The 25832-nt window shown below is 39.4% G+C and overlaps 1 protein-coding gene across 2 annotated transcripts in view; it reads right to left on the minus strand.

Annotated features, from left to right (window-relative positions):
* LOC146505500 (cGMP-dependent protein kinase 1) overlaps positions 1 to 25832 on the minus strand; it is a 103418-nt gene that overhangs the window by 12447 nt on the left and 65139 nt on the right. For both annotated transcript variants that reach the window (XM_085181677.1, XM_085181674.1), the window contains exons 4-8: positions 24890 to 24995; positions 19866 to 19929; positions 15115 to 15192; positions 11823 to 11917; positions 1743 to 1808 (exon numbers count right to left, since the gene is read on the minus strand). In XM_085181677.1, coding sequence (XP_085037803.1) covers positions 1743 to 1808; positions 11823 to 11917; positions 15115 to 15192; positions 19866 to 19929; positions 24890 to 24995 — 409 coding nt within the window. The remainder of the gene's footprint in view (positions 1 to 1742; positions 1809 to 11822; positions 11918 to 15114; positions 15193 to 19865; positions 19930 to 24889; positions 24996 to 25832) is intronic.

The following is a 25832-nucleotide window of genomic DNA, read 5'->3' on the forward strand; positions in this document are numbered from 1 at the left end:
TTTCTGAGCTGAGCTTTTCTCTAAATTTTTTGCTGCTTACAGTGTCTATTGGACTGAGCCAGTAAATCCCTGCTGCTTCTTTTTTTATTCTCTCTCGCTTTCCCACGGCTCCTGTAATTATCCTTATTTTACCTCTTAGCGTGCACACTGTTTGTTTTTTAAGCATCACACATGCACGGCTATCAACAAAATAAACAGAAGGGCACAGAATACCAAAAGATTCAAAAACAAATATTCTGCACCAAAACCAGCCTGACTGAGGGACACAAACGCACACACTGAACCACTTTTGTGGGCTGTGGCAGCATTAGCTGCTTGCATGAAAAGCAGCAGTAATCACCTGCACTGGATGACTCACTCACTATCCCCTCTGCTAGCTTTGAGGATGGCCCATTTGTGCCTGCTGTGTTCCCTAAGGCAACAGGGAGCCCCTCGGAAAGCTGATACCATTTCCTCTCCCCACACAGCCTGTCTCTTTTTAATGCAAGAGACAGCGATGCTACTAGACAGGCTGTTTCCTTACAAAGTAAGCGGTTATGAACTTTTTCAGATATACAATAGCTTAATCTTACTATTAAACATTATAAACACTGTAATTAAATGTCAAATTGCATTATTGCAACTGGGGGAAAATAGCAAATGTTTGAGCTCAGACAAACATAGTTGTGCTCTGGGGTGATGTGGTAAAAATCAGTGGAGAAAATAGCAGCTGTTAGTCATTCCTGCATCTAGCATATATTTAAATTCTTGGATTCTGGACACGTTACACCTGATTTTCCAGCATAACTGAACAAAGCAAATGCAAATAAGTTAATTTCTTGACATGACAATCAAGCTGAGCTCTGAACATAGAAACTGAACAGGCTTAGATGATGGCGTGATTACATTTTTGTAACTTTGATCATCTCTAAAATTTAATGTAGAGCAGAACTATTTAACATTGGCTGACATGCAGTGCCTGTAGTGACTAAAATCATACATGAGAAAGGAAGACTCATGAAGTTAGCAATCTTAAGCAATAACATTTGTATTACAGAATACAAATGCTTGCATTATGTAACACCAGCTAACATAAACTGGTCATACCAAACCAAATATGGCTGCAACAGCACACCCTCTGAATATATTAAAGTTTGTAAATGTATAATTTAAAGTTTGTCGTTTAAATCCACCTTTTAAGCTCTAAAATATAAAAGAGATACCAATTAGACTGAATCATGACCTAGTATAGGACCTTTTTACACATTTATTGAATTTGTTGAATTTTGGAAAGCCTTGATGTTTTGAGCCAAACGCCAACTAAATGTGCCGTGGCCACTTGTAAAGGTGGATACGCCAGTTAACTTGAGTCATGACCCAATACAGGACCTCTTTCTCAAATTTATTGAATTTGTGCCTAATGCACCAGAAACACAACCATAAATGCTGATGACGATGTCAGCCACTTGCGGTTACGTCATTGGCTCTGCAAAGATTCATTGCAATCTAAAGTCTAAATCAAGCGTACGTCTGCCGTGGTCACTCACAAATGGGGAGAAGTGGCCTCAGATTGATGTTTCAGCAAAATCAAAATTTGTAGGTTTGTTTCATTGCTGCTTGTGAAAGACATTTATTCAATGTAAAACTTGAAACATCCATTTTTTTATGAGTACTAGTAGTAGTAGTATTTTTGTGAGTAAATGAGTACAGACGGTGTAGAAAAGTCACTAGTTCCCTTGAGGATTGATTTTATTGATACTCACTCTCGATCGATGACTAGACAGGTGACTGCGCCCGCAGCAATGACACTGGCCGTCCTGATGTCTTCCCTGGGGAAAATGAACACACAACACAATCAGGCACAACTGCAAAACTAAAACTTTGATCAAATCATAAAAAAGTGTGTTGCCGTTATAAAATAATATTTTCATTCATTTTAAAGACCATATCATGGAGGTGATTGAAATCTGTCATATCACTTCATATGCGAACTTGACACATAATAAAAATACATTAAATTCACTCTCAGGCAACACATCACTGCAGAATTTGCATTACTCTTTATCATATTTGACATCAAGCTCATCTTCCTCTGATGACAGTCCTTCTTCGGATGAGTCACCCCAGTCGCATGAATCCTCTGAGTCCGTATCCCAAGACTCCATCCTTGACTGTGAAAATTCTTTTCCACACAGAGCCCCACAGGGATTAGCTCTAAATCTGAACCAGTGCACTGCCCAGGGCACCCCCCTAACAAAGGACACCTGTGTAGTAATTCTGTATAAGTTTCCAATCTGAGGATAGTGTTATCCACTTCAGTACAAACTAAAAAATGTAAAACAGATGAAAAATTCTTCGGGTGGTTTCCCATAAGCAGATTATTTCAAACTGTATCCTTTAAAAAAAGTAATAAAATAAAATAGAAAGAAGATTTGGTTATACGATTGTTATAATATCCCAGAAGGGAGCAAATCAAAAGCTAAAACGGTCTACTTTCTAGATTTAAAAAGAATCGATTCATTTTAGCTGGGGCACTAACAGAAGCTAGCCTTGGACAAACACTGTCTGTGCCTGGTCTGAACTCAAAGACATATGGCAACCTATTTCAATGAAGTGAGGTGACAATTCCTCCTCGTGCCATGTGAACTCCCTCTGCTGCCTTCCCTCATCCAAACACACACATCCACAACCCCCCTCGCCCAACACACATGCTCACGCACATGTTCACACACACTCTGCCTCCCTCTTGCTGCTGACCCGTCTGAATAAAGGTCACAGCTGGTGAAGAACAAAAAAACACTGAAAGGTGAGGACTACAGAGGATAAGGGAGGCTAGGGATATATTAACAGATGAGAACTGAGGCTCTCAAGCTAGCTGTGTTACAGAATTTCATTCACCTCTGATAAGCTCCAAGGACCTCCATCCATGCTCTTAATGCAATACCCTGGCCAAGACTTCTCCACCTGTTCTCCTGCTTGCCCCCAACACTTTTCAAAACAATTGACATAGACATACTTGCAGTATTAGCAAGCTGTTTAATGGGTAAAAGAAGAGTGGTCTGTGACTCAAACCACCAATGATTTAAAAACCTTGAAAGTATAATTATTTTCTTCTTCTTCTTCTGTCTGCTCCCTTTAAGGGGTCACCACAGTGGATCATCTGCCACCTCACCCTATCCCTAGCATCCTCTTCTATTACACCAACCCTCTGCCTGTCCTCCTTCATCACATCCATGAATTTCCTGTTTTATTCCTGCTTGGCACCTCCATATTCAACAAACTTTGTCCATTATATCCAACTTTGTCTTTAAAACATTTGATCTTTCTGTCATAGTGCTACAAAGATTGATGCTAATATTAAACATGACCAATGTTTCAAATAATGAGGTCAGCGTCTGTGCAAGTAGTCCCTGTGAGCAAGCTCCAGCTTCAAACTTGTCTAAACACAGTTTCTGAACATGTATCCTTAGTATGGCTTTCTCAGTGCTCACTGCTCTACCTTAGAACACAAAAGCCCCACCCACCTAGTGTTCAAACCTTCTGTTTGAGAGGACGAGCCAATCACAAGCAGTTTAACAAGAGCATGAGCAAAAATGAAGAGAAACCTGAGTGGATGAAGTCATGGTAAGATAAATGAGGTCAACTCATTAGAGTTACACACAATTCAGCAGTTATAACGAGCAACAGTACACAATGTATTACAAAGGCTTGTCTCATAAAAGGAAGTGTACAATGTATGCGTCATTCACTAACCATGGTGATACAACGAAACAACATAATGCCACGGGCTATATTAAAAAAAGTGTTTATGTAAGCATGAATCATCCTTCAGAGACCTCAAGGGTTTCATATTGGACGAAGCATTTTACACCTGTCCCCTGCTGCTCGACTGTAGCTGAGGAAAACAACTTTGTGCGCCATGGCAGTGATACTGGCAATGTTCTATTTGAAACACAATCCCTAAACAATATCTGTCAGTGTGATTCACACTGCTGAGCCTAAGCTGAGCCTAAGCCAAAGATGGCTCAGTACTTGTTAATTGTGGCACAAGAAGAAATGCACTGGAAAGCAGCCACACACACACATTTCCACAAGTAGTGTCACACTAAAAGCAGCTGCATGCTGTGTCTGGAATGTCCTTTAGACTTACACGGGAGCCTGTGGTGTTGATTTCCAGTAGACAGTTGAAATGAACATGGTAATTTGACAGTGATCTGGTGTCCTGGGAAAGGGGTTATGAAAATAATTTATGGTTGGAGGCAGAGAGTGGGGCAGTAGCTATGGGCAGGGTGGGGGAGAATAAAAGCCAGGTTAAGACTGGGTCAAGAATTAGAGGTGACTGTGGAGGATGCAGGCACTGGTTTGTGCTTAACCCTGCAACGCCAAATGTTCCAAGTAAGACCTCTACAACATCAGTGTGTGTGTGTTTCTTTTAGTGAAAAACCTTAATAAATGTTTAAACAATAAATTGCACAAAAATGCATGTAGTAAAAATGATTTAAATTAAAAGTCATACATGCAGAATAAAATTTAATGCCTTCTCTAAAAGAAAAAAACACTGTCAGAGTGTTCAATAAACACTCCAGATTCATAATTCATAATGAGAATTTTCTGACAATTATTTAATGGTTCAGGCTTTGCAGGGTTCATTTCTGGGGCTGAGATATTTTTTGAGATATATTTATATATATCTATTTTAATTCAATTCAATTTTATTTTATTTATACAGCGCCAAATCACAACAACAGTCGCCTCAAGGCGCTTTATATTGTGCGGTAGATCCTACAATAATAGATACAGAGAAAAACCCAACAATCATATGGCCCCCTATGAGCAAACACTTTGGCGACATATTTTAAACTATATATACAGTGGGGCAAAAAAGTATTTAGTCAGCCACCGATTGTGCAAGTTCCCCCACTTAAAATGATGACAGAGGTCAGTAATTTGCACCAGAGGTACACTTCAACTGTGAGAGACAGAATGTGAAAAAAAAATCCATGAATTCACATGGTAGGAATTGTAAAGAATTTATTCGTAAATCAGGGTGGAAAATAAGTATTTGGTCACCTCAAACAAGGAAAATCCCTGGCTCTCACAGACCTGTAACGTCTTCTGTAAGAAGCTTTTCTGTCCCCCACTCGTTACCTGTATGAATGGCACCTGTTTGACCTCATCATCTGTATAAAAGACACCTGTCCACAGCCTCAACCAGTCAGACTCCAAACTCCGCCATGGCCAAGACCAAAGAGCTTTCGAAGGACACCAGGAAAAGAATTGTAGACCTGCACCAGACTGGGAAGAGTGAATCTACAATAGGCAAGCAGCTTGGTGTGAAAAAATCAACTGTGGGAGCAATCATCAGAAAATGGAAGACACACAAGACCACTGATAATCTCCCTCGATCTGGGACTCCACGCAAGATCTCATCCCGTGGGGTCAAAATGATCATGAGAACGGTGAGCAAAGATCCCAGAACCACACGGGGGGACCTGGTGAATGACCTGCAGAGAGCTGGGACCAAAGTAACAAAGGTCACCATCAGTAACACACTACAACGGCAGGGAATCAAATCCCGCAGTGCCAGACGTGTTCCGCTGCTGAAGCCAGTGCATGTCCAGGCCCGTCTGAAGTTTGCCAGAGAGCACATGGATGATACAGCAGAGGATTGGGAGAATGTCATGTGGTCAGATGAAACCAAAGTAGAACTTTTTGGTATAAACTCAACTCGTCGTGTTTGGAGGAAGAAGAATACTGAGTTGCATCCCAAGAACACCATACCTACTGTGAAGCATGGGGGTGGAAACATCATGCTATGGGGCTGTTTTTCTGCCAAGGGGACAGGACGACTGATCCGTGTTAAGGACAGAATGAATGGGGCCAAGTATCGTGAGATTTTGAGCCAAAACATCCTTCCATCAGTGAGAACTTTGAAGATGAAACGAGGCTGGGTCTTCCAACATGACAATGATCCAAAACACACCGCCCGGGCAACAAAGGAGTTGCTCCGTAAGAAGCATTTGAAAGTCCTGGAGTGGCCTAGCCAGTCTCCAGACCTCAACCCCATAGAAAATCTGTGGCGGGAGTTGAAAGTCCGTGTTGCTCGGCGACAGCCCCAAAACATCACTGCTCTTGAGAAGATCTGCATGGAGGAATGGGCCAAAATACCAGCTACTGTGTGTGCAAACCTGGTAAAGACCTATAGTAAACGTTTGACCTCTGTTATTGCCAACAAAGGTTATGTTACAAAGTATTGAGTTGTATTTTTGTTATTGACCAAATACTTATTTTCCACCCTGATTTACGAATAAATTCTTTACAATTCCTACCATGTGAATTCATGGATTTTTTTTTTCACATTCTGTCTCTCACAGTTGAAGTGTACCTCTGGTGCAAATTACTGACCTCTGTCATCATTTTAAGTGGGGGAACTTGCACAATTGGTGGCTGACTAAATACTTTTTTGCCCCACTGTATATGTGTATATATGTGTATATATGTGTATATAGTTAAAAAATAGATTTTATTCAAATAATAAAAAGTGTCACTGAGATTAAAGTAGCAACTTCTTTTGCAGAAGAGTCAGGCAGAACAAGTGGCAGGCCATTTTAACTAAATACAGCATCTATTTATCCACATACCTCTAATCTGGGGAGAGCAATCTAAGCAGAGATGCCTAGACCTCCCTCTCCCCTGCCACCACCTCCAGTTTTTCAGGGGTGTTCCCTGGCGGGTGTGGTCCTGGGGCTTTGACATGCATGAAACACATCACCTTGGAGGCATCCAGGAGGCATCCCAGTCAGATGCCTAAACCACTTCAGTTGGTTCTTTTGATGTGAAAAGTGTCTCTACCCGAAAGATCAAGCTTGTCACCCTGGAGCAAGTTCCAAAGGGTGTCTGCCAATTATATTGTTAAATCTTATTCTTTTGGTCACCTCCTGCAGCCCATAGCCATAAGTGAGGGGAGGAACGTGGATTGATAAATAAATTGTCAGCCTTTCCTTTGCGCTCAGCTCCCTCTTTACCACAACAGCTGTCTGTACCGATTTAAATTAAAAAGAGACGCAAAATCACACAAATACCTGTATCAGTGGTCAGACAGAACATTGTGAATAAATCGAAACATATACATATGAATGTGTCTGCTTCCAAATCAACAACAAATACCGGGCAGAACAAATGCCTGGTTGTATGCCTGGTGTCTCTTTTGATGACTTAAAAGTGCTAAATTTAACCTGGATTAAGAAAAAATTGTACGTCACTTGCATCTTGAAACATAGTGTGTATGAAACTCCAAAAGCAATTTTCATTATTCGACACTAAATGAGTCCCACAGTATTTGTGCAGCTACAGTACTTCCCATTAAGTACAAATTGTATAACAAAGACTATACCCACTTTCAATGCATGCTACAACTTTTTTTTACATAAATTAATATATTTTCCTAGTATTCCAGGACACTGCTCCTCAGTTATAAATATTTCTCTGAAACACTTCCTTATTGGTGCATGAATTGTCTCCTTTGAAGTTATATTTCAGTCATGGGCTACAGTATTCTGTTATTAAAAAAAAAAACATGGACCACACACCCCATGTTTGATTATTTTATCAAAGATAATGTGGGAAGTCTCAGATGTCTGAGCTTGCCATAAACACACACAGAGCTTGTGTTTCTCATACAGAGCATTTATTTTTGAGGCCTGTGGAAAAATAAACCTTTTGTGGTTGGCCTTCTATTTATTATTTCACACTGTCAAATCTCTGCTTGGACACACAGTTGGCACATCAGTCTGCCAGACTGGCACATTCTTAAATATTTAGTCATTTCGTTGTCAGTGCAGTGCAGTGCTGTGCAGGGCTCCAGCAGCATCTGAGTGCTTCCTTACCTACACCCAGAACAAAATCTGTGGCCTGTGGGGAAAAACAAAAGGAGATTTTTTTTCTTCATATCTGCACTGCTACACAACAAAGGCATTTCCCCCCCCCTAAAATAGTGATTTAGAAATAAAAGCAACATGGGATTTGCTTTGATAAAGTGCTTCTGAAGCAGCAGCTACAAAAAAAGTATATAGTATAGTTACCAAAATGTGAAAAATTTGAGAGAATGTAGACAAAGCAATGTAAAATATTCAGAATTGTAGTTAATACTAAATGAATGATAGAAGCTAAAGCGGTGACTCAGGGGAAATCTATTAATAGAATGAGGGTATGGCTTGGAGTGAAGGGAAAGTGATGATTTTGTGCAATAGTGGCAACATATCCACACTATTACAAACTCTCACAGTGAATTATCAGAGCGCTATTGTTGGTCCGAAGGTGTTCTGACACCAATACCAATCAAACTTCTCTCAGTTACATCAGACTTCTTTTTTTAAAATAGCACCTTCAGCTGGAACATTCCCACAAACATACCCACACAAAATACACTCAGGAGTTGGAGGTCAGGTCACACATTGTCTATGCAGGTGATGGTCCAACTCCTCCAATGAAAGTTAACACATCACAGTGACATGAGGAATGTGATATCAGATATGTTCTCCTTAAGTACAAACAACATATCACCCTCGAAGTGCGTCTCTTCCCGGAACATACATCACTGGGAAGAGGTACATATATACTGTAGTCATTCAGGGCCTATAGATGTGCAAGCCCCTTAGAGAGTAATCGGATATTTCTTCCGCTGCCTTGACGTATACACATCTCACGCCAGGACTCACACAAGCTCTCGCAAACCATTATAGCTGGCAGGGGAACTGACTTTGATTTGTAAATATGTTGTTCTCACAGATCAAAGGCAACGTCTTCAGATGGACAGAGTAGCCTTTGAGTATAGGCTATTGAGTTTCATGAGCAAGGACATGCACAGTTAACTCCTAATTAGAAAGATTTGAAAGCCCAGCAGAAGAGCCCTCTGATCAAAAGCCTAGTTCCAAGATGGCCAGCATCTCCATCATTTCAATTTGCGAGACACCCTTGACCATCAAAGGTATAGTCAAATTAGCTTCTCCAGCTCAAGACACTCTAAGACAAAAGGTGTTTATAACAAGAGACAGTTTGTTGAACAAAAGTGTTTCTCTTGATTAAACAAAGCACAAGATGCTCTTAAGCATGCTTTGAAGAGCTTTTAAAACTGCGCATTTCAAAGTATATTGTGATAACCACTGACTATTTATCCTGCTGTATAGTCCATGTGCAAAACCCTCACTCCCAACAAATGAGTGATATGAGTAATGAATCATGGATAATATTAATGCTAAGCACATGCTGCACTTCAATTAAATCCTGTTAAATTAATTTAAAGTTACATCAACAGTCACCTCAAGGTGCTTTATATTGTAAAGTAAAGACCCTATAATAATAGAGAGAAAACCCCAACAATCAGACAGCTCCCTATGAGCAAGCACTTGGTGACAATGGGAAGGAAAAACTTCCTTTTAAAAGGAAAAACTCTCCAACAGAACCAGGATCAGGCAAGCGAAGCCATTGACTCCGACTGTTTGGGGGTGAGGCGAGGAGACGGGACAAAAGACACACTGTGCCAGAGACCCAGAGATTAATAATAACTAATTATTAAATGGTGTGTGTAAAGTGGTGTGTAAGCACACCAAGAGAGAAAATCATCAGGGTGATTAAACTTTTTTTTCCCATTAAATCATTTTAGCAGCACTTAAAAGAAATCGCCGAATTCCTCAAAATCAGAATAGCTGCTACATTCATGATGCGTTAGAGCTTTGTGTTTCATTCTTACTCAACAAACAGCACATTTAGTTTTAATACATATGCGTAAAACATTAAAAAAATGTCTACTTCAAAACAACAACAGACGTGTCCCTCCCCTAAGAAATCAAGCTTTCCATGCCTAACATGTCCCACATGCATTTTAATGCTCCGTCATCTTTTATCTTTTAGTCATTAGCTTTTACATTTAGGGAAAGCCCAACCATCTGTGCAATTCAAGCTGCTGTCTGAACATCATCCAGCAGCCAGTGTTCTCAAAGTGCAGCCTGGAGGCCAATGACAACCCTTGTTAAGTTGTTATGTGTCTAAAAGAAAAGACTTTTCATTTAAATTTAATTTTACATTAATTTATCCACAGGTCATGTGATACTTTGATAAAGCACAGGATCAAGGCATCTTCAATTTTAACTCCTCTGTTATAGCCACGATAGAAACAAATGACAAATGTGTGCAGTCAGGAAAACATAACAGTCACTTCATGGTTTTGAGCCCCCCCCCTCTTTATATGTTGGCACACCATCAAAACTCATCAAACCTGATTGAAATTATTTCTTTTAATAATAAACATTATATTTATTGTTTTGACATAAACGGAAATCTCTTTTCCACAGCACGCTGCTTTGATTCGGTCTGTGTTTTCAAGTGCTGATGAGTCTGCGCGCTGATTTTTATGTGGCTTTCACATTCAGCAGCCACAAGATGGCGACATCTTCATTATTTTTCTAACACTGCTGTCTAAGTATGGACACACTCAAATGTGCATGCATGAGTGCATATCTTCTCTGTTTGTACCTGACCCTCATAGACAAAATACACTTCAGAATATTTTCCATCTCTTCACTCCCTGATGTTAAATAATCCATTGTCCATGGAGAGGTGCAATCCTGACAAGGAAGACCAAACAGCAGTGTAAAAATATCACTTCAGCACAACGGTCTTGACGCCAGGTTTATAAAATACTGTTATAACATCTAAGTGTCTACAGTGAAAGTATTTGAGCACTTTGAGCAAACAAAATGTTAGAAACAGACATGAATCATTTTTAAATATAGTTACTTAAAACTGACCTGTGGGACATCTTCACAGCTAGAATCCACACTGCTGGTTCAGACTTATAACATATAAAGTAGTGTAATGTTAGAAGTGTGTAATCTCATTTTATATCTGCTTGTTCCAAGTCGACATACACAGCTGCTAATAGCAAATGTTCACGAAAGAGTGCAGAAATTCATTAATACAGCCAAGGACAGCATGGAGATATCCTTGATAACAGAACGGAGAGGAAAAGAAGCTAGATAATACTGTTCAAATGAAATGAGACTTGAACTGGTAGTGCGCACTCTACTCTCTAAACACCACTCTACTCACAATAAATGATTTTTCCCTGTTGTTTTTCAGAGTGACATCAGTGTGTGCAAAATAGCACAGACGGGCTGTCACTCGGTGTTGTTGTGAGGGATCTCCGCTGCCACTTAAACATACCCCCTTCTCGATTTAGGCAAAAATAGAACTTGAGAAACATGAATGTGCCACAGTCACTGCATGTGCGCTTATTTATACGGTCTTCAAAACAGGGGCTGGAGGTGTAATAGCTGCATTTGCAGATAGTTGTTGCTGTTTACGCAGATGGGAAAATTATTACATAACCAAACACATTAGAATGCTCACAGTAGCAACTGTGGATCAAAACGCGCCTTAATATAGACTGAAATGCATAAAAAAAGACATGTGGATTTAAATTCTTTCTCTTATCATATTTAACAAGCTTCATTTGGTCCAGAGAAATAATTCTTGTTTCATGCGTGGAAAATTTGCCTTGAACAGCTATAAGTTAGTATATAGTAAGCTATAAGAGTAAATCAATTATCATAATATGGCCTAGCTTTAAGCAATTCCACACATTTGCCAAGTTATTAACGCTGTTCAAAAGAGTGAGTTGCGGAAAGAAAGGAGATTGATAGGAGTTGGAGGCTAAGTGCCAAATTAACACTAAGACAAAAGATATAAAAGACAGGTTGGGAGTGAAAATCAGAAGGAAAGCAGTGAAAGAATGGAAGACGGGAGATATAAATTGGAAGCGGCAGAGTTATTAGGAACACTCTTACCCTTGCAGTGCTTTCTCTCCAAACCAGTCTCCTTTTCCGAGGCTGCGGAGGTAGACAGGCTCTCCGTTGGGCAAGTCTTCTCTGGTTACATTAACCTAGCAAAACAAAAAGGAAAGTTAAGAAGAAGAATAGTGATAATGTACAGTGGGGCAAAAAAGTATTTAGTCAGCCACCGATTGTGCAAGTTCCCCCACTTAAAATGATGACAGAGGTCAGTAATTTGCACCAGAGGTACACTTTAACTGTGAGAGACAGAATGTGAAAAAAAAATCCATGAATTCACATGGTAGGATTTGTAAAGAATTTATTCGTAAATCAGGGTGGAAAATAAGTATTTGGTCAATAACAAAAATACAACTCAATACTTTGTAACATAACCTTTGTTGGCAATAACAGAGGTCAAACGTTTACTATAGGTCTTTACCAGGTTTGCACACACAGTAGCTGGTATTTTGGCCCATTCCTCCATGCAGATCTTCTCAAGAGCAGTGATGTTTTGGGGCTGTCGCCGAGCAACACGGACTTTCAACTCCCGCCACAGATTTTCTATGGGGTTGAGGTCTGGAGACTGGCTAGGCCACTCCAGGACTTTCAAATGCTTCTTACGGAGCCACTCCTTTGTTGCCCGGGCGGTGTGTTTTGGATCATTGTCATGTTGGAAGACCCAGCCTCATTTCATCTTCAAAGTTCTCACTGATGGAAGGAGGTTTTGGCTCAAAATCTCACGATACTTGGCCCCATTCATTCTGTCCTTAACACGGATCAGTCGTCCTGTCCCCTTGGCAGAAAAACAGCCCCATAGCATGATGTTTCCACCCCCATGCTTCACAGTAGGTATGGTGTTCTTGGGATGCAACTCAGTATTCTTCTTCCTCCAAACACGATGAGTTGAGTTTATACCAAAAAGTTCTACTTTGGTTTCATCTGACCACATGACATTCTCCCAATCCTCTGCTGTATCATCCATGTGCTCTCTGGCAAACTTCAGACGGGCCTGGACATGCACTGGCTTCAGCAGCGGAACACGTCTGGCACTGCGGGATTTGATTCCCTGCCGTTGTAGTGTGTTACTGATGGTGACCTTTGTTACTTTGGTCCCAGCTCTCTGCAGGTCATTCACCAGGTCCCCCCGTGTGTTTCTGGGATCTTTGCTCACCGTTCTCATGATCATTTTGACCCCACGGGATGAGATCTTGCGTGGAGCCCCAGATCGAGGGAGATTATCAGTGGTCTTGTATGTCTTCCATTTTCTGATGATTGCTCCCACAGTTGATTTTTTCACACCAAGCTGCTTGCCTATTGTAGATTCACTCTTCCCAGTCTGGTGCAGGTCTACAATTCTTTTCCTGGTGTCCTTCGAAAGCTCTTTGGTCTTGGCCATGGCGGAGTTTGGAGTCTGACTGGTTGAGGCTGTGGACAGGTGTCTTTTATAAGATGATGAGGTCAAACAGGTGCCATTCATACAGGTAACGAGTGGGGGACAGAAAAGCTTCTTACAGAAGACGTTACAGGTCTGTGAGAGCCAGGGATTTTCCTTGTTTGAGGTGACCAAATACTTATTTTCCACCCTGATTTACGAATAAATTCTTTACAAATCCTACCATGTGAATTCATGGATTTTTTTTTCACATTCCGTCTCTCACAGTTGAAGTGTACCTCTGGTGCAAATTACTGACCTCTGTCATCATTTTAAGTGGGGGAACTTGCACAATCGGTGGCTGACTAAATACTTTTTTGCCCCACTGTATGTCATGTAGATGTGTAGCGAGTAAAAAAGATGGATAACATTTAATTTAAAGACATCATTCCAAGACAGGGAATCATGTCTTAAAATGTCAGGTTCATCACATTGCTACAAACAAAAAGGAAGCGCTGCTGTAACGCAAGTCTGTTTCAAACAGGTAACTGTCATCACCATGAAGAATCTGGGAAGCACCACGAGCCAGAAGAAACATGAGTGATGGGTCTCTGCTGGGCCGGAAGACTTTACAAATCAAAGCGATGGCAGCTGAGTAGATTTTAGAGGAAGGGAATGAAGGCGATTGTTTTGTCAATTGAAGGATCTTGTCTTCATCCATTAGTCAGCACAGATGTAGCAGCAAATCCTGCACCGGCGCACTGTCTACACCTGAGTGACAGTGTAATTATTCATGTGGGAGCAGGCACAAAACAAAGAAAGGAAGTACAGGAGGTACAAAGTGTGATTGTGTGTGCGCGCTGGGTCCAATCTGGATGAAAGTCCTATAGGTAAAGTAGACTACACAGAGGCAAAGTGAGAGATCTGGAAATAACTCAGCAGAAAGCATTGACAAGGTCAGGTGTGTATGTATGTATGTGAGTTCATTCCTGCACCCACACATCCATGACCGTACTGTTGTGCAACGTGACTTTACTGACCTTGTGAAATTTACAGCTTGTTTACTGCCAAAGTAAGGTAAAAAAAAAAAAAAAAGGTCACAAAACAGGACGTAACAAAAGCACTCACATCTCACATATGTGAACTACTGGAAAATACTAGGATTATAAAGCACTAAAATATTACTAACACATTCTTATTACAGCATTACCCAATTTATAAATGATACAAATGATGTATAGGTGAGATTACAAACCATGTACCATCTACATTTTGTGGATGTAAGGGACCAGACAAAGGAAACATAATTGGATAAAACAAATTCTACCAAATTATTAATCGAACCAAAAAACAAGGTGATAGGAGGGGTTAGAGGACGCGAACTGTTGGACGAGCATTATAAAACCCTGTCAGGTGTCACTGATTGATCAATTTGTGGTCATACCTGCTGAAAACAAACAGCATGTGAGCTTGTGGATGTAACAGACAGGAAACAAGCTGTGAAAGAAGCACAGGAAATGAATGGAGAAAATGAAGATAACAAGCAGAGAGAAAATGAGGAGGGAGACTTGCAGCCATCCTGGCATCAAAACATGTTCACGAAAAGTATGTGAAAGCACTCCAACAGTGTTGAAGCCAGACAGGACAGTGCTCAGTGTGAAAGTCAGTGCTGATTACTGAAAAGTGGAGTCAAATGACTCCATTCTCCTTCCAAGATATCCCCGTCGCTGCTGAAAGAGATGATGAAAGAGGCAGCGCTTCTTTCTGACTTCTCCTTTAACCTATGGTGATTGATGACAGCCAACGTCCACCCAAAAATTCCACCCCATTCTATCAAAAAATAGGGGTGTTTTATTCTCCATGTACCACGATGCCCTGCATTGTGATGTCAGCTAATGATTGTTTTGGTGCTAGTCTGGACCGCACTGTCCTTACCTTTCCTTTACTGATGATGAAGAAGGTGTCTCCTCTGGCCCCCTGTCTGATGATGTACTCTCCGTCTTCATAATGTGTCTGTCAGAAGAGAAGAGAAGAGAAGAGAAGAGAAGAGAAGAGAAGAGAAGAGAAGAGAAGAGAAGAGAAGAAGTTCAGGTTCAATGTAATTAATTTGTCTCTTTTCTTATACTGAAAGTGAAACACTCTTACCAGAGACAAAAAGTACTCTTCAGAGACAAAAAAAACCTGAATTGGGTGCAGTGATATAAATCACAATTAGATATCCTTTTTCTTGTTAAAAATCACAGATTGGCAAACTATCCAGGGTATTTTGCTCCCTTCCACCCACTACTTGCTTGGATATGCTCTGTGACCTTGAATATAAATAAGCAGGTAAAGAAAATGAATGAATAAATGAATGTTTCTGCAGCGAATATGAAGGGAAATCACATTTCCTTCCTGAGAAAAAAATTAATACAGAATATCCATCCATTAATCACATTTTTTCTACACCTGGTAATCCTATTCAGGGTTGTGGGTGCTGGAATGGGTGCAGCATGAACTGAGTAGGCTCCATCTCACACATGTAGATAAGGACTTTCACACTCACATTCATGGCTTGTCTTGAAAATAACCTCTAGAGGAAGATAATGCTTCTTCTCCAAGGGGAGTTTCTTAGGTTATACGAAATACTTTATATAACAGTTGGCATCATGGAAATAATTGAATATCAAATTATGATGTTTGCTGTATGATCCAGAACAATAACAGAAGGACAATAAACTGTTTCTCCAGCAAAATACACACAATGCTGCACAACTGGCCACAAGTCTAGACAAAAGACAGAGCTCAATAGTTCCTGTTAGATCATAAATAGACTCCACAGAGGGACTGACATTTGCCAGATTTTCATTCTCACGCAATTTTACCCAGGAAAGGTGCCTAACGCCTTACACTAAGCAGCGACATTCCTGTCTGCTGTGTATTATTTAAGGAAGACACATTCCTGTCTGCTGTGTGTCATTTGAAAACAGTTTGTAGTCCGCAGCATGTTGAAGTCGTTATGCGTTGGTTAGTTCAGGTTTATTTATTATTGTTGAGATGAAAAAAATAAATAGATCCAAATAACCAAAGCTCAGTCATGAACCAAAATAATCTTTCATAACTAGTATAGTCTAAGCGGTAGGGCAGGATAATTGATTTAATCAATATGTGACCCAGTGAAATATGATATTTGCTTTGGCCTGAATGGGCCACATCAAATATGACACATAATTTAAAATGGTAGCAAGACAGTTTGTGCCTGTTACATAGTTGTGATTTGATCAAAGAGAAGGAAAGGTTGTTTGACAAGGCTGCGTGGATCACCACAGATGTGCTACCTGTCACCACATAGGCTTGGTTTTCAATTTAAATATGGTGTAAATAACTACATTTCAAAATAGTTATTCTTGATCAAATCAAGACTGCTATCTGTAGAATTAATCCTAGCAGCATTTCTTTCTGTTTATACACTGTACACTGTAAAAATAAATAAATAAAACACAAAATATTAAGTTGATTGATGATTCAATAGATTTTCGAGCTTTCTTAACTTGTTGCTAGCTTTACTTTAGAACCTGATTTTTTTATTGTTCACCTAAGTACAACATTCCTGCAAGGTTAGCAATAAAATTCTGTATCAACAAGCAGAAACGTCTTTCCATGTGCTCTTTTATTTCCAGCAGCAGGCTGATCTGCATATTTGATTTGGCACATATTTTTACACCAGATGAAACCCTCCCATTTATCCAGGCTTGGAACAGCCTGGGTTGTACACTAGCTTGTTACCCCCTGCACAAAGTTGGCTTTGTGCTTCCTCCCAACTGTGAATCATACCTTTTACTTATGAGGTGAACATGCTAACCTTTTACACTATGGAAGCACACAATGTTTTTGCCAACTTTCACAGGTTTCCTTACCATTTTATTTATCCAACATTCCTTAGACAAAAATATAGCAGCATAAATAGACGTGAAAGTTTAATGTATTTTGATAGTTTAGGGGTTAGAATGTTTAGCTAGCACATAAAAGGTCCCAAGTTCACAAACAGTGTGCTCTGACTGCTGGTGCAGGGTAGCATCAGGAGGGGTATCTGGTATAAAAATCAGTGCCAAACCCAAAATTTTATTAGCAAAACATTTGTAAAGTCAACAGCTGCAGTCACAAGGGGAGAAAACTCAATACCGTACTGGACCTTGATATTTTGAGTTTTCCCATCTTTTTCTTCTTGTAAACTATAAATTCGTGCAATATTTTTTATTGACTTTGCTGTCATAGACAAACTGTCTCTACTCTTTATTAGAGTTTAATTTATTCCTGCCTTTCGACTTCTGATATAGTTTCGGAGAATCTTTTCCCATTACTCTCCACATATTTCTGAACCTCCAGAAATGTTTTGTTAGGACTACAATCCATTCAGAGTCATATATCCCACCAGTTTCTTTATGTTGGAAACTGAAAGTTCTTATTATTTATTACATGAATATCTATTTTATGTTTTTTTTTTATTCATGCGATATATTAAAGTGAAGGAAAATATCGCTGATGTTAATGTTAACTCGCAGGGGCATTCTCAACTCATCGTCTCTACATCTTTATTTTCCTACATTTCTCACTTGTAGAGGTCAGTTTTAGGTTTAGAGGTTATAAATTCTGGAATGATTTTTATCCCATCTGTTAATAATTGCTTTGTAGCTGCTTTGCAAGGCAATGTTGTTCATGTTTCAGCCATAGCAACAAATATAATTTCTATTGAACAGCTATCAGCTGAGATGTATGAACTAATATTTCTGTTATCAACACACATTTAAATACCTACAAACAGTCATATACTGTATTTTATTATCGTAATTGTTGCTATATATTTAAAAAAATATTAATTATTCTTAGCTTGTTGTCGCATAAATTAAGGCATATTATCTACTGTATGATAATTTTGCATTTCTGCATAATATTTGCAACCATTTACATTTTAAGTAATAACAACAATGACTATAATTACAAATGAAGTGGAGGCTTCAAAATAAATACAATGCACTGTTTATTTGTTATGTTTGTAATTTTTAGTGAATTTCAAATGGTACAAAACAATAAATTGACACTGAAATTAAAAGTAGTTCAGTGTTTGACAGCAATTAAACACGGGTTTAAACGAAAATTGGATGATTGGATGATTGCTTGTCATGTTGATTGGAACTAAATTATAGACTTCATAAACAAATGTATAATTGTCAGCTTTTAGTGATACCCAACTAAAAACTCTACTAAAAACTCCAAAAAATTCTTGCCCATCCCTTTCTGTGCCCCACTCATGTATTGACCGATGTGCTTGTTCATCTTAGGCGCTATGATGCCTGACAGGAGCTTCCATGTGGTGCTGAGGCAGGTTATTGGTCGGTAGTTGGAGGGGACCGGTCCCCTCTGGGAGTCCTTGAGGATCTGGACTGTCTGGCCTTCGGTTAGCCATTCTGGGTGTCTCTCGTCAACTAGCAGCTGTTTCATTTGTGCTGCCAGACACTCGTGGAGTGCAGTCAGCTTCTTCAGCCAGTAGGCATGAACCATGTCGGGGCCTGGTGATGTCCAACTCTTCATATTGGAGACCCTTTCTTGGATGTCTGCCACTGTGATGTTTACTGGACCCTGTTCAGGGAGGTTGCTGTGGTCTGCCCTCAGATCCACTAGCCACTGAGCATTGCCGTTATGTGTTGCATCCTTCTCCCAAATGCTCTTCCAGTATTGTTCCGTCTCCAGCCTTGGTGGTGCTGTACTCATATTGTTCCCCTGCCACTGAGAGTACACCTTGGCTGGTTCTGTGGGAACAGCTGGTTTATTCTCCTGCATTCTATCTGTCTGTTGTACCTCTTTAAGCTGCTGGCCAAGACTACGAGTCGTTGCTTGGCAGTTTCCAAGGCCTCAGGTATGGACAGCTTCCTGTACTTCTTACACACCTTCTTCATCGCACCTTTCTGCAACTCCAATAGTTGGCGAACCTCCCTCCATGCTACCTTGATCTTAGCCTGTAGCTTTCTTCTCCATGGAGGGTACTGCCCCTTGTGGCTGTTCAACTTGTAGCCAAGCATCTCACTGATCACTGCTGCCGTATTGTAGATCAACTTGTTAGTCTCGGTAATGGTAGCTGTAGGTATCGTCCGTAGTGCTGCATTAACATCATCTAGCAGACCTTCTGAGGGTACTTCACGTAGTCTTGGTAACCGGCTATGGGGGATCCAGGTTTCAAGCTTGGCCATGATCCTATCTTTCAGGTAAGCTCCTCTCTCACTCAACGATCCTTGGATCCTCCTATCCTTCTCATATGTATGTATCTATCTATATGTATGTATCTATCTATATGTATCTATCTATCTATCTATCTATCTATCTAGATAGATAGATAGATAGATGTTTCATGTGAGAAGACTGAAATGGTTTCTACTAGACTGATTTCCAGAAATTCCTCCCCTAGTAAGTGAAAAATTTAGATAATCATCTCACACTGAGCAGGTACCAAAGAGCAGCAGTACTCTGAAGCCCCAGCTGTGTACAGGTTGTCCCACCTAGCACCCAAAATAATCTCTACTGTGCACATCCTCTAGAATCATTTTCACCTCCCCCCCCCCCCACCACCACCACAATAAGAGAGTCTGAATGTATGAAAATCATTTGACATGTCAGAAGTAGGCTGCAGATGTCACACACAACAAGATACTTACCTCCTCAAGGACATCAGCGAGCTTGCTCAGAATATCTTCCTGTAGGCCGTGGAATGAGGGGACGCTGCAGAAGAAAAAAGAAGGGCTTTTATATGAGAGAATACACAGCTTCACGCATAGTGAATATTACTAATTAGCCCTCTGTTTTTTTCTAGATAAAAAAGATGTAGGAAGCAGTGTAGCTGGAGGCTTAGTATAAAGCTGAGGGAAGAAAGCATATCCTTTTGGAAGCTGTGAGCAAAAATAAATAATAAATTTGAAAAATCTTGATCCTCTTTGAAAAAAAAACCCTGAAACATAAAGTTGTCATTTTCATATTTTACATGTCTTTTTAAAAAGCAAGAACTCAAAAGTTTCATGAAACATTTGGCAGGTTTGTTGGTTGCATGTGCCTATAATCACAATGAGTCTGCATAAATTTGCATTAACATAAATAACATTAGAGAGAAAAGTCACTTTAACTTAATGTTCCTGAAAGGTTTATTCAGGCTCATTCAGACATACCTACACAGTCAGGAAGAGCACCTGGGATCTCCTATAAAGGCAATATTTGCTAAATGTACAAAAGACAACTTGCATTTGGGGACTTGAAAATCTCTTACTTTTATCACAAGCTACAAAGAATTTGAACAATGACGTTTTTAGTGAGCTGTGCAACTCACATTCTTCATTTAAGGTGATTATGTGCTGTTCAGACATGCTGAAAGGGACACAAAGTGTGAAAAAGTTGAACTGCTCTACTGACTTTTACAGAAAAGTGTCCAGGGTGCTCATTCAGACATGAAGGTGACACATTCATATGCTGTAAGGGGATTGAAAAAGAGTGCAGGTGTTTGGGTACAGTGGATACATGTGATGCAGCCCTAGAATTATCACAGAGAAAAGCTGTCTATCATCTTTCAAGCACAGTGTTGAAATTGTTATGATTTGCTTTGCTGCTCCAGGGATTGATTCACTGATTCAGTTTTGCATCAAATGAAAGAGTGCTTTAAGATAATGTGCTAGGCCATCTGTCCAAAAGTGAAAGCTGAAACTGCCCTTTTCAAGAGGATGCTTATCCTAAGCACGCTAGCATATTCACCAAAGAAAAGGTGAGTTATGGAGAGCCTCAGTGAAAGATCAATTGTGGGTGTCTCGATTCTGGTGCATGCACACAAAAAAACGCCTACTTAAATGAGTTATTTCTGTTTAAGAAGAAAATATTGTAATACTTCTTAGGCCAAGGGTGTACTTCTTTGGCCACCGTATTACAAATTATAAATATGACTTGTTGCCAAAGCTAAATGTTCTATTAGTGTTAAGTATTTCATTTTATCTGTAGGCTCCGTGTCAAATGTTTGTTCTCCAAATATGTCATATTGTTTCAACAGTGGATATCAACAAAAGTTCACCAGAAATAGAGGATTTGAGTAGGAGTACTTCCAGGATTCAGACTGTTTTTGTTTGAGGTGCCCTTTGGATAGGATACACATAAGCAATCAAAGAGCTCAGAGACACTCTCTTTCAACTAAGCATCAAAATGTCTTCATTCTCATGGCTTGATTCGGTTTAACCTAGAAAAACAAAAACAAAAATTCATCTTGTTATACAAGCCATCATCTAGATGTTAGTTTTCCTGGAAAGAATTGCTTTTATTTCTGCTAGTTTTTCCACCACTTTAAGCAGAACATAAAACAGCTGCATTGGTCCACAACACAAAACATGCACTCAAATAAAGGCTCTAAAATTGTTAGTTGTCAGCATATTTTTTTAATGTTTTATTCTATTGGCTAAATGCTATCATGTGACTGTCAAGTTTTTGCTTTTCACCGCTTCCTGTGTGGTATCATTATTTTTTTTCATCCTATTTTTAGACATACTTTGTTCAATCACAGCATGACTTTGATCTGAGAACCAACAAACAAATTCAGATATAGGCAGCGGGAACACTCAAAATCTGTATTTTTCTATTGTATGGCTTGTATTTTAGTACTATTTTCCAGCATAAATGGGCAGCATGAGTAGTTACACAGCTGGGCAACACATCCTACGGTTGAATACGCCAGAATGAGCCCATAGTGTTTGTTCCATTACTTCCTGGCAGCCTGAATGAATGCTGCCTGCTATCAACCCTGCTAAATAAAACTAGCCTAATGTTTATCAAGGAGGAGAGAAAATAACCCCGCGTTGGTGAACAAAGGGCTTATCTCCCCGTATCGTCTCACTCTCTCGCTCTGCCTCTCTGTTTCTCCATCTCCCCTCCCCCTTAATTTTCCATGCTTTATTACAGTAATCTAAACCATCTTGTCACGGCCACTGTGCTGATCCTTGTGTTACTGCTTCCCCGACAAAGGCACTAGTTAACCAGTTCAGCAATGAACACATGACACTTACTGTACATGCAACAGAGAGAGTTTCAATCCCCCGAGCTGAGAAGCTGTTGACACAAACAAAAGGCGTCTGTCGCAGTAAATTTCTGATTCAACAGCTTAATTATGTTACAGCTGAGTAATTACACAAGGCCTGTGGGGAAGTGTGGATCTGCCATGCTTTAGGCACTGTGCAGTTATAAAGCATACAATTTTAAACAATTTTCTATTAGAATCCTGTAAACACCTACCAAAAGATACTATTTTCCTGATAGCTGGACTTTTATCTGAAGTGAAAGGGGACAGAGATCTCAATAAAAGCCCACAATACATCAGTTCATAGAAATGTGCATTTTCTAAAGCTGGGCGAGTTTTTCAAAAAGCTAAGCTTTGAAATTAGCTTTGATTTTTCCTGGAGCGACTCAATAAGAAACTTAAAACACAGGCAGGTCACGAATTAAAGGACAAACTCACTTAGGTTGAGAAATACAAAAACACTAAATGGTTTGATGAGAATAAAAATAATATAATTAATGTAATATGCACTTCATAGTTACCAGACTATCCACGGAGACTAATATGTTAGACAATGCTCTCTAAAGCATTATTATTAAAACATCAAAAGGAATTATCTTCTGAAAAAATGCAGCTCATCCCTTCAGTAAAGTACCAGAGATTCAGAGTTGTTGAATCATTATTTAACGCGCTCAATTCCCACCCCGTGTACAACGTGGGGCTTTCTTTGCCCGTTTTTCTTCTTCACTGTTTGTCAGAATAAATCTATAATTTCACAGCAGTTAAACGGGTGGGCACAAAACTCATGGGGACCAATATGTGTTTATTACTTTCATTAGATCTGTTTCTAGGAAATTAAACAGGAACATAATTATCTGTGTACTGTGAGTTTGCAAACACTGTTATAAATCTCAGATTTCTCCCCCCATGTATCCCTTTACAAACCAAACACACCAAGGGATCCCAAAACAACCAGTACGTACACCTATTAAATATTTACTTAGTCTATCAGTCGGACTGTTACGTAAGTCCTCCGGACAGGCAAGAGCTGTTATACGGAACAGTGTGTGCTAATATACTCAGCAGAGGGACTGCAAATGTTTGCGGTCTTTATTAGTAAACGATATCACTAAAATAGATTACATCTTAGATGAAATATTAATAGGGCTCGGCTCCATATGTGGTTAAAATAGATTCTTGATTGTGTTTGTCTTAAAGTCTGCCTTCATCATGAAATGCACTCCAGATACAGAAATGAATTTATTCTGGGTGACCGGCGGGAGACTGTCCTTAAAAAAAGAAAAAAAGTAATGCTGTTCAAAAGCTTTGCTGACTTGCGATATCTTTGTGACTGCGGGGATACTGACTGTCCTATTTTAAGCAGGAAAAAAAGCAGTCGTTACAGTCAAGCTGCAAAATGTTTTTGGTTTAACTGAAACTATCAAAGAGACTTCCTGTTCAAAAATTACATTTTAAACTAAAATTTAAAAAAAAAGATTTTCAAATTTTGAGAAAAATGCAATAAATATATAGAAAATCAAACATTTATTTCTTCAAATAATTATTCACTGAGGAAAATATGCTTTAAATAACCTGAATCTATACCAGCATTGTGTCTATGTTGCAAAATTTGCATCTAATTAAATTTGTTAAAGACAACATTTTCTACCTTTTTTTAAAAAAATGTTGTTTGTTTTTATCCAAAACATTGAGCCTTAGCTAAAAATTATATTTAAAGTAACTATATTTGCATTACTGTACACTGTGAAGTTGCACAGCCATAGTTGAGTAAATTCTACAACAGCAGAATTGATTGTTTTGGAACATACTGACATACAACTTGCTTTGCACTTGTTAGAAATACCTTGAAAAAAGCTTCCTTCCTGTGCACTGTGCCCAATACTTAAAAATAGCTCGTACTGCATCTCTCTCAGGACTGACAGAACCTAATCATGATCACAGGGATTCACAAGGTTTCCTCGGGAGAAACGTCTTTTAGAGAGAACATGTGCCTTCGTGATTTGGAAGATTTATACAAAATTGTGGCAGAGTGAATGGATGAGAGGACACAGATCAAATACCGACTCTGCCAAAAAAGTCATGATAAAAAACCAAAAAATAGTGTGGGGTGCACGCAGCAGAGTGAAGGTATGATATAATTTTAATAACTGGGTTGATGAAGCTCAAAGTGGATGGCAGTAAAAAAGAAGCTGAATGCAGAGAGAGAGTGAGAGATGTTTATAAGGCAATTGCATCTCATGCATTTTGATCATTGGCTGTCTTTTGATGCCTCTTCCTTTTATCCTATACCTCATGTAGGACCCCGAAAAAGCATGCTCAGGTCTTTTAAGTGTTAATAGGTTTGGCAATAGAGAAGTGATTATTGGTCAGGGCCCTCTGATACAGATAAGTACTGAAAACGATGATGGTGATACAGTTACAAGATATTTTTCTAGTATGTTGAATGACATTTCCTATGCTGCACTAGAAATAATTGCTGAGTTATATAATTATTGGCAAAATGGAGGAGTAAGGGATCATCTGCGAAACAGCTCACACACATTTTCCTGAATTCATTTTGGTAATTCATTCATTGCTTTTCAGATCAAAGACCTGTTCCACTCTTCTGCCACTGCTGGAAAATTTACCTTGCTTCCTTACCTTTTCAGAAACTCCATATACTCTGTGTGCTTGATTAAACCCGTCCTCATCATGATCGTCTGAAAACATTGTCGGTCAATGGCCCACAATTTCACATTTGTTAGAGCTGGAAAGAAGAACACACGATTAAAATGAACATTAGCAATGTCGTGGCAGACAGTTTTCATCCTCCAGCAATTAGTATAATAAAACAGCACACATAATGGAAGGCCTGCAACAGATTCATGCTCTGTGCGTGCAACATGATTATCACAAATGTTGTATTCACTTGAAATGAGGACGGAAATGTAGGTGTGTTGAGGTATGTGTTGGTGAATTTTAACTACCTATAGCAATTTATCGGTTGTTAAGCTTAGTTACCTTAGTGGAAATAATCTTCATCCAAATGTTTTATCTAGCCTCTAATCTAGAAACAGCAAATAGCAGCTATTCTGGACAATTACTCTTTATTCAGCAATTTGGAGTTAATTGGTATTTTTGGAATACCTCACATGCATGGCTTGCTTGAAGTCATGCTGCAGGATTTTAATTGGTTTAAGGTCAGGAATGTGAATGCCCTCTTTTTTTTTTTTTACTTTAAGAGTTACTGATTGCTCTTTGTGTTAAGGGCAATTATCAAGCTGTAAAACAAAAGTTACAACTTTGAAATTACAAGCAGCTATCCCAATACCCTTCTTACCGAAGCAGTTTAGACTTAATTAATTGTTTCCGAAATGATTGCAATATGCGCAAGCCCTGAGGCTTCAATGCATGGAGTGAAGGTGACGTGTTGGCATGCAGATCAGAGGATCCAGCTCTTCTGAGACTAGCATAAGGTGAGCTAAAATGATTTGTCTTTGGATGGCGGTGGTTTCAGCTGTTTTATCTTTCCATGGGCACTTTGATGTGTGTAAGAGATGGCACAAATGCAGTACAATGCAATGCGTTTTGACATTTTTTTTGA

The sequence above is a fragment of the Neolamprologus multifasciatus genome, chromosome 13 (assembly GCF_963576455.1).
Source record: "Neolamprologus multifasciatus chromosome 13, fNeoMul1.2, whole genome shotgun sequence".
In the NCBI taxonomy this organism is placed as follows: domain Eukaryota; kingdom Metazoa; phylum Chordata; class Actinopteri; order Cichliformes; family Cichlidae; genus Neolamprologus; species Neolamprologus multifasciatus.